The sequence below is a fragment of the Sinocyclocheilus grahami genome, unplaced genomic scaffold (genome assembly GCF_001515645.1).
Source record: "Sinocyclocheilus grahami isolate Dianchi unplaced genomic scaffold, SAMN03320097.WGS_v1.1 scaffold1520.1, whole genome shotgun sequence".
In the NCBI taxonomy this organism is placed as follows: Eukaryota; Metazoa; Chordata; class Actinopteri; order Cypriniformes; family Cyprinidae; genus Sinocyclocheilus; species Sinocyclocheilus grahami.
The window spans coordinates 61,351-71,648 of NW_015506699.1; the positions used below are offsets into that span (position 1 = coordinate 61,351).

The 10,298-nt window shown below is 37.7% G+C and overlaps 2 protein-coding genes and 1 long non-coding RNA gene across 3 annotated transcripts in view; all 3 read left to right on the forward strand.

The window, feature by feature from the left end:
• LOC107570910 (CMRF35-like molecule 9) overlaps window positions 1–2,362 on the forward strand; it is a 49,666-nt gene extending 47,304 nt beyond the window's left edge. The window contains exons 4-6 of the mRNA XM_016257185.1: window positions 1,629–1,733; window positions 1,807–1,841; window positions 1,974–2,362. Coding sequence (XP_016112671.1) covers window positions 1,629–1,733; window positions 1,807–1,841; window positions 1,974–2,300 — 467 coding nt within the window. The 3' untranslated portion in view covers window positions 2,301–2,362. The remainder of the gene's footprint in view (window positions 1–1,628; window positions 1,734–1,806; window positions 1,842–1,973) is intronic.
• On the forward strand, window positions 64–1,264 carry LOC107570913 (uncharacterized). The gene is made up of 3 exons (XR_001607107.1): window positions 64–263; window positions 388–471; window positions 1,169–1,264. It is a non-coding gene; the product is annotated as an uncharacterized lncRNA (long non-coding RNA).
• A 1,044-nt stretch (window positions 2,363–3,406) lies between the features above and the next one.
• On the forward strand, window positions 3,407–6,195 carry LOC107570909 (CMRF35-like molecule 8). Its single transcript, XM_016257184.1, has 6 exons — window positions 3,407–3,769; window positions 3,933–4,265; window positions 4,502–4,645; window positions 5,456–5,560; window positions 5,634–5,668; window positions 5,770–6,195. The coding sequence occupies exons 1-6, from the start codon at window positions 3,721–3,723 to the stop codon at window positions 6,106–6,108; spliced, it is 1,005 nt and encodes a 334-aa protein (XP_016112670.1). The 5' UTR covers window positions 3,407–3,720; the 3' UTR covers window positions 6,109–6,195.
• Window positions 6,196–10,298: the final 4,103 nt, after the last annotated feature.

Below are 10,298 nucleotides of genomic sequence, written 5' to 3' on the forward strand. Positions count from 1 at the left end.
GACTATTAAGTGTCCTTATGCTAAAGGATATGAAAACTCCTACAAATACTTATATAAAGGACAATACAAAGATAGTAGTATTATACTAACATCTGATGGAGGAGAGTCATCAGTGTCTGAAGGCAGATTCTCTCTGCGGGACGATCATCAGACGAGATCATTTACGGTGACCATCAGAGACCTGAGGATGGCAGATGCTGGAGAGTACGCCTGTAGAGCTGGATGGGGAGAATATAAACGATTCCAGCTGAATGTGATTAAAGGTGCCTAATGTTCAACACAAAACAAACAGTCTGTTTCATCCACTAAGTTTATGATTCGTGCTGTAGTTCATGGTTGTTTATTAATGTATCTGTTTGATTTAAACGATGTGATCTTGTTGCACAGCTCCACAGAAAACAAGACCTGTCCAGATCTCAACATCCACCCTTCTTCCGTATATAAACATCAGCACTGACCAAACCAGCACAGGTACCTGAACACACACACACACGCACGCACACACACGCACAAGCACGCACACGCACACACACACACACACACACACGCACACACTTCGCCTTCAGACACCTTTACACACATGCATTTTTGTAAAAACTATTGCTAATATGTAGTCACTGTTTTTACATAAATAATTTAAGTCATAATTTCAATCAAATCATAGTTACTCTTATTATCTTGAATACAGAAGCATCAAAGCTTCTGAACACATGTTTAATGCTGCATTCATGATAGTGGAGCAATTACCATAATTTATAAGTTTTCAGCAAGTTCTGACCAGACAGTTCATGGCTCAAACTTGGAAACTCAAAATTTTATCAACACCTCAACTTTAAAATATAAACTAATATGGCACGCGGCCTCAACACCTGCAATATTGAGTCAAATGTCAAATAACTGAATGCTTGATATATCATTTTATTACAACCAGTGGTTCTACAGTTCTACAGTTTATGAGACTGTGAACGGCTCAAAATAAAATAATTTCATAATTAGATAATTTGGACATAAGCACAGCATTACATTACATGGGTTTTCCATGGTGTCTTAACATCTGCATTCATGCATCTGACAGACACATTTATCCAAAGTATCATTATTACTTGTGAGCAGCACATTCACATTGCACTTCTCTCTCTCTCTCCCTCTCTCTCTCTCTCTCTGTCAGTGACACCTCAAACAGAACGTGAAACTACAAGAACAAAGACAGGAAGTACTGCAGTTCACCTCAATCAGCCAAAACCTAGTGAGCACACAAACTACACTACCCACAATGCAACAGTCCCGTTTGATTATGTGGTATATTTTGGAGAAAAGCAATTGGACTAAACATTTGTTGAGACACATTTTAGCTCATGATGAACCTGATCTAAGTGATGCACACATCAGACGTCATGTGGTTAACCTGGTTTCACATCAACTATAGACAGAAGGGTTTTCCTCAGAGGACTGAGGTTTACCAGTGCGGGTTCCCTTCGGTTACACAATATAACACATTTCCAATATTTTAGAATGGTGAATATTGCACTAATCAAAGTCATTCATGTAAATATTAAGATTGTTATTGTTTATTCAACAGTATAATCAGAATCAGTGCTGTGTTGTTTTGTGTTTAATGTTGTGTTCAGATCTGTCTTCTGTCGCTGGCGGTCTGGGTTCGGTTCTGCTGGTTCTGGTTCTGTGTTCTGGAATGTTCCTCGTCCTGAAAAAGAGGAAGAGGAAATCTGGGACAGGTAGCAGTTTATGTGTGATTATAAAGTCCTTTTGGAGTAGGTTTGACTAAATCTTTACTCTCTTTTCTTTCAGCTTTATTTCAGCAAAATGTGCAGCACAATACAGAGGTGGGTGATCAAATCTTTACCTGTAGAAGATCAGAAATACATTATTACATTACATACATTATTTTTTATTGATGAGCAGTGAACGCTATCTATATAAGCGAGTAAATAATTATTGTGTATGCTGTTTTTCAGACTGAGCTTATGTATGATGAGATTCCAAACAGTGATGTCATCACCTCAGCATCTTCGTCCAATCAGACGCCTGCATCACACCTCAACACCCGCCCACAAGTCTCTGATGTTTATGCTACAGTAACCAATCAGCGGCCTGATTCAAACCCCAGTCTCATCCACTCAGCCAATCAGGTGACGGATACAGACTGTGATTATTACGCCAGCATGAAGCCGCCTGAAACAACACCGGACAACAGAACAGAACTCATTTACTCAACAGCGACACATCCGCAAAACGTCAAGACAAACGACGGCCCGATATATTCAATAATCAAACATAAATAATAAAAAAAGACTGTCAAAACTTCTTCCACAGACATCTGCACTGATGCTCAAAGTGAAAAAAATGATAATTTAATGCGAGTGACCAAGTCAGTCAATATTGTAAGTCGACTCATATACTGTTGAGTTGATTGTCTGCTAGGCTTGGGTGTGTTTGATATAAAATACATCATTAAACCAGAGATTACATGAAAGATTATATACATTTAAAGTTGATCTTTCCTGTCACTGATCAGTGAAGAAGACCACTAAAGCTCCAACTATCAGCTCTTTTACAAACACACCGTTATATTTCAGCAAAACAGAGACAAATCCACGATCCAGCAGCATCACAATCACAGAAAGAAAAGAAAGAATCACAGATGAACACAAATCAGCAGGTCAGTTCGTCTTTCTGTCACTGCATATGACTCGTATTCTTGGATATTTGAATAGTGTGCTTATAAATATACATCTAATAATCAAATAATACATTTCCATATATTAGATGATTCCTTTGAGATTAAATGTGCTTTTAATGTCTTACTGTACGTGCAGGGTCTGAAATCCACATGTGTTGAAGACTGAAGGTTCAGTCTCCAGATATTTGCTTCCTTGTAGTATATATATATACAGTATATATGTATAATTTATAATGTACTTTTATACTGCTTTGGATAAGAAAGTGTCTTCAATAGAAAATACAACTTCTGTTCATATTCACAAAATAAGATGAATGGTTTGTGAGTGTACATGTAGTGCTTGTGTTCATGTTGTCAATGTGGTCACAATGTTCTTATTGAGCATCACATTCACATTTACTTGTTTTTCTCTCTGTCACTGACTCGTCAAAAAGAGAGTGAAACAACAAGAACAGGAAGTACTGCAGTTCATCTCGATCAGCCAAACACTAGTAAGCACACAAACTGCACTACCCATGATGCAACAGTGCCCTCAATGATTACATAGAATGAGATATGTTGGAGGAAAGCGGTTGGTTTAAACATGTGTGGAGACACATTTTAACTCTTGTAGCTCATGATGAACCTGATTAAAGTGATGCACAGATCAGACTTCATGTGGTTAACCTGGTTTCACATCAGCTGTAGACAGAAGCGTTTTCCTCTGAAGTATTGAGGTTCACCATCGTGGTTTGTCTTCGGTTACAGAATATAACAGCTTAACTTGATGAAACTGAGAGCAGTTACGGAAGCTACAATCTTGAATTTGATCAAATATACACTCATGAATGCAATTGTTGTGCTGTTTAGGTCTGTATAATAAATGGACAGAGGGTCAGTGTCATTGTGAAGATGTCGTGTAAAGCTGGATGTGGTTAGAGAGACAGAAAAGGGAAGGAAATATGAAGCTGCGTTTCTTCACTCAGTACGGAAGAGAAAGACTGTAAAGTTTGTCACAGAATTCGGTCTCATATTTCAGTAAAATGTTCAGCATGTGTGTCGTTCTGCTCGTCTTTTCCAGCATCTCTACAGGTGAGTTCAAGACTCTGACCTCTTTTGTACAGAGTTGTACATGTTTTCATGTTTTTTTTATTACTGCATGATGATTAAATGGTTATATTTGTACATTATTATTCAGTTCTGATATCTATTTCTCACACATAACAGCTCTATATAATGATATTTCTGTTTTCAGCTGGTGTTGGTGCTCCAGAAACAGTCACAGGACACAGAGGAGAGAGAGTTGACATCAGATGCAGATATGAAGCTGGATATGAATCAAATTCAAAGTATTTTTGTAAAGGAGAGTGTATCGTTGGATTTAAAAACATCATGGTTAAATCAGGATCTCCAGCTGAAGACGAGAGATTCTCTCTGACTGACAACACGACGGCCAGAGTTTTCACCGTCAGCATCACTGATCTGAGAACAGAGGATACAGGACAATACTGGTGTGGTGTGGAGAGGACTTTCACTGATTGGTCTTTAAGAGATGTCTATTCAGAGATTATGTTGCTGGTTACAGAGGGTAAGTTATTAATTTTATTAGATGCTGTAGAAAGTGTGAGTGAGTGACCAAGTCATGAAATCTTGTAAGTCGACTCATATACTGTTGAGTTGATTGACTGCTTAGACTTTAGTGTCTTCGGTATAAAATACATCAATCCAGAGATTACATGAAAGATTATATGTATTTGATATCAAAATCAGTGTGAATTCATCTGCATCAGTATGATTAAGTTGATCTTTCCTGTCATCCATCAGTTAAAAAACCCAATGAGGTTTCAACTATCAGCTCTTTTTCAATCACACCGTCATATTTCAGCACAGCAGAATTGAATCCACGATCCAGCAGCATCACAATCACAGAAAGAAAAGAAAGAATCACAGATCAGCACAAATCAGCAGGTCAGTTCGTCTTTCTGTCACTGCATATGACTCAGTTTTCTTGACTATTTAAATAGTGTGCTTCTAATTGTACTTGAATACATATATTAGATGACTCTTTTGAGATTAGATGTGTGTTTAATGTCATACTGTACAAGACTGAAGGTTCAGTCTCCAGATATGTGCTTCCTTGTTGTTATAACGTACTTTAAGTTGCTTTGGATAAGAAAGTGTCTTCAATAGAAAATATAAATTGAAAATACAACTTCCGTTCATATTCACAAAATTATATGAGCGGTTTATGTGCGTACATGTACTGCTTAATTTATGTGTGTTCATGTTCTTGCCGCATGAGCAGCACTGATGTTCACTGATGTTTTTCTCTCTGTCACTGACTGGTCAAAAAGAGAGTGAAACAACAAGAACAGGAAGTACTGCAGTTCATCTCGATCAGCCAAACACTAGTAAGCACACAAACTACACTACCCATGATGCAACAGTGCCCTCAATGATTAGAATGAGATATTTTGGAGAAAAGCAAGTGGTTTGAACATTTGTGTTGACTCATTTCAACTCTTGATGAACACGATTGCACACATCAGACTTCATGTGGTTAATCTGGGTTCACATCAGCCTTTGGCAGAAACATTTTCCGCTGAAGCGTTGAGGTTTACCAGTGCAGTTTCATTTCGGTTACAGAATATAACAGCAATACATTTCAAATATTCTGAATATTACAATAATCAAAATTATTTATCATTTTTAAGATGGTTATTCAACAGTATAATCAGAATCAGTGCTGTGTTGTTTTGTGTTCAATGTTGTGTTCAGATCTGTCTTCTGTCGCTGGCGGTCTGGGTTCGGTTCTGCTGGTTCTGGTTCTGTGTTCTGGAACGTTCCTCATCCTGAAAAAGAGGAAGAGGAAATCTGGGACAGGTAGCAGTTTATTTGTGATTATAAAGTCATTTTGGAGTAGGTTTGACTAAATCTGTTCTCTCTTTTCTTTCAGCTTTATTTCAGCAAAATATGCAGCACAATACAGAGGTGGGTGATCAAATCTTTACATGTAGAAGATCAGAAATCATTATCAGTATTATCTATATAAGCTAGTAAATTATTGATGTACAGTATATGTTGTTTTTCAGAGTGTCCACATGTATGAGATTGCAATCCCTGACCCTGGACCATCTGATGTCATTGCTGCAACATCTTCATCCAATCAGACGCCTGCATCGCATCTCAACACCCGCCCACAAGTCTCTCCTGTTTATGCTACAGTAACCAATCAGCAGTCTGATTCAAACCCCAGTCGCATCCACTCAGCCAATCAGGTGACGGATACAGACTGTGATTATTATGCCAATATGAAGTCACCTGAACCAACAACAGACTGCAGAACAGAACTGATTTACGCAACAGCGACACATCCGCAAAAAGTCAAGACAAACGACGGCCTGATATATTCAGTGATCAAACATAAATAAAAAAAGACAATAAAGTTCTTCCACAGACATCTGCACTGATGTTCCAAGTGAAAAAAAACTGGTACATGCTACCTATTTTTAATGAATCAATATGTTGACACACTTTTCTCAGTTGTTATCAGTATTTTAAAAACTATGTAATTTTACTAAGAAGAAAAGTGAACTTAAGTATTCTTTGTAAATCTCATTTACAGTTAAATAAGATGAAAATGTAAATATATTGTGGATAAGCTTAAAGTGTTTTAGGCAGCGTTCTCACAGGTGTATTATACAGGTCTGTATTAAGCACTGTTCACTTGTGCTCGGATCAATGAAAACATCTTAATACCAGTTGTAAACAGGGCCTGAAATCGGCTCCAAACTAATGGCCCTGCTGTAATAAACAACAGCAAACATTACAGAAATTCGAATGGTTTCCTCTACAAATAACATTACAAACATTACAAGCCATGAACTATTAACCATTAGAACCAATACAAAATGGTTTCCTGTAGTGTGTTTTGGGAGATATTCCATTAGGATGTAATGATTTTAACAAGCCACTAATAAAAGTTGACAAATTGCCTGTAGCGACCCACAGAGACATTACAATTTCCATTAAAACCAATACAAGTCCCATTATAGCCAGTAAAACCATTACAAATTCTGTGATGGTTTCTATTGGGGTTTTTTCAGCAGGAGGTGAACTCATGAAAAATGGACTATAACTATTGAAGGTTGACTTGATGAAACTGAGAGCAGTTACGGAAGCTACAATCTTGATTGTGATCAAATATACACTCATGAATGCAATTGCTGTGCTGTTTAGGTCTGTATAATAAATGGACAGAGGGTCAGTGTCATTGTGAAGATGTCGTGTAAAGCTGGATGTGGTTAGAGAGACAGAAAAGGGAAGGAAATATGAAGCTGTGTTTCTTCACTCAGTACGGAGGAGAAAGACTTTAACGTTTGTCACAGAATTCGGTCTCATATTTCAGTAAAATGTTCAGCATGTGTGTCGTTCTGCTCGTCTTTTCCAGCATCTCTACAGGTGAGTTCAAGACTCTGACGTCTTTTGTACAGAGTTGTACATGTTTTCATGTTTTTATATTACTGCATGATGATTAAATGGTTATATTTGTACATTATTATTCAGTTCTAATATCTATTTATCCCACATAACAGCTCTATATAATGATATTTCTGTTTTCAGCTGGTGTTGGTGATCCAGAAACAGTCACAGGACACAGAGGAGAGAGAGTTGACATCAGATGCAGCTATGAAGCTGGATATGAATCAAATTCAAAGTATTTTTGTAAAGGCGAGTGTATCTTTGGATTTAGAAACATCATGGTGAAATCAGGATCTCCAGCTGAAGACGAGAGATTCTCTCTGACTGACAACACGACGGCCAGAGTTTTCACCGTCAGCATCACTGATCTGAGAACAGAGGATACAGGACGATACTGGTGTGGTGTGAAGAGAACTTTCACTGATATCTATTCAGAGATTATGTTGCTGGTTAAAGAGGGTAAGTGTTTTTTTTATTAGCTGTTGTTTAAATTAACTGCATTGAAATAAGCCGAGAGCAATAATTTAGTCTTTAAGTCTTGTAAGCTGCCTGCTTAGATTTGAATGTGATGATTATAAAGTACAGAAATAAGCCACTAGTGTGCATTATAGTGATCTTACCACAGTTAAGGGGTTTTATTCATGCAACACAAAACAGTACTAAAAACAGATTAAATGGATGAAAATATAATAAGATAATAAGACCACTGAGGTTTCAACCATCAACACTTTTACAAACACACTGTCATATTTCAATACAACAGAGCAGAATCAAAAATCCACCAGCATCACAATCACAGAAAGAAAAGAAAACACAATCACAGATCAGTACAGCTCAACAGGGCCGTTCAGTTCATCAATGTGATGATCTATAAGTAAGTTTAAAGGATGTTAAATGTGTGTAACAGGTGATGTCTTGCACACAAAGTCTGTCGTCTACGTCTCTGTGGGGTTAGTCATCGTGATGATCATCTTCCTCACTGCGCTGACGGTGTTGTGTAGGAAGAGAAGCAAGAAATCACCAAGAGTTACACAATCAGGGCTTTCACCGCAAGGTGAGATTTAGAAACTAAACACACAGACCCCCCCCCCACGCACAAACAGACACACGCGCACAGAACCACCACCACACACACACACACACACACAGACAGACAGACACACATACAAAAACAAAAGTGTTGCGTTTATAATTTTGTTCAGTGTATATACAACATCTTCTGATTTAAGACAGAACTATTTAGATCAAGGGTCAGATGCACTATTCCCTAAATAATTAAAATGTGGAATATATAGGCATACCACCATAACAAATTTCTCATATTTGTCATAACATCATTATATTCTATGAGTTTAATGCATTTGCAGACAATGTAGTTATCTGTAACTGTCATATAAATGTAAATTCAGTCTTAGAGGAGAATGCCATTGAATGTGTAGCTAATATGAAGTGTTTTCATGAAAAAAAAAAATCTAACCAAAATCAGAACTGAAAACAAACTCTGGATGAAAAAAAAAACTCCCAATAAATGTCCAAACAGCGATTCTATCACAGCAGTTATTGTGTTATAGAGGGGTTTGACCAACCAGTTAGACAGACAGATTAGGTTATTTATTTGCACAAATCATCCAAGCACCCCAATCCCAGCCATTTCTAATATACTTTTGATTAATATGGCTAAATATTAAATTGTTACGAAATTAAAGATACATCTTTGATTGTCAAAATAATTCCAGCTAATTAGATTTCCCGTAGCATTTTAATCGGTCAGTCATGGAAGTCTGATTTGTTTAAAACGTTTGACAACGTTTAATCCAGGTGCGAAAATAATTCATTTCTAGCGCAAGAGCATGGAGAGATTTGCGAGTGCAAAGGACACAGTTTGAGCGCGCACCCGGGCACACTTTGAGCACGAGGAGAGATTCGTGATTGCAACGGACACATTTTAAGTGTGCGCACACTCTCTGGGAGAGAGCAGCGCATAGCTGAGAGCGCTCGTCCGGTTTAGTGCGAGAGCAAAGGCAATCCGCGTGCGAGTGGAGAGATGCGCTTGCCATCATAGCAATGTACTTTCGCGCTACAACAGTGCGCTCTCGACATTTGACAGTAAAACAATGCCATAGACATTACAGTTTGCCAAAATTACCAATTATAGAAAGTTTTGTACAAGTTTATCTCACTACTGGGCAAAAATCCCACACATATATTTATTCAGAAACTAAATGTAACTTTCTAATGTTTGCTGTCTGGATGTAACATTAATTCTCCCCATGTTTTGACAGTCTCCGTTGTGCTTCTTTCTTTGAATGAACACACTGCAGAGGTGAGTGATGATGATTATCGATATTTATGAACTGATAAAAACAAGAAGATTTGGAAGATAACATGAGTTATTTTGCAGGAGATTGACTGTAATGACCACACATATGAGGAAATCAACATGCTGCAGGGCAAGAACAAAGACATCACAACTATATACACTACAGCAGATAGACCAGAAGATCCATCAATCTACTCAACAGCAGATAGACCAGACAATTCAATGATCTACTCAACAGCAGATAAACCAGATGATGCAATGATCTACTCAACAGAAAATAGACCAGAAGATCCATCGATCTACTCAACAGCAGATAGACCAGATGATGCAATGATCTACTCAACAGAAAATAGACCAGAAGATCCATCGATCTACTCAACAGCAGATAGACCACACGATTCAATGATCTACTCAACAGCAGATAAACCAGATGATTCAATTAGCTACTCAACAGCAGATAAACCAGACAATTCCATGATCTACTCAACAGCAGTTCAATGATCTACTCAACAGAAAATAGACCAGAAGACCAATTGATCTACTCAAGAGCAGATAGACCAGAATATTCAATGATCTACTCAACAGCAGATAAACCAGATGATGCAATGATCTACTCAACAGAAAATAGACCAGAAGATCCATCGATCTACTCAACACCAGATAGACCAGAAGATTCAATGATCTACTCAACACCAGATAGACCAGAAGATTCAACCGTATGACGTTTTTACTAACTGTGTCTCGGAGCAGCTTCATGAACTGGAAGCTGATCCCACAATGCATCAGTGATGGAACTTCTTAAAAAAAAAAAAAAAAAAT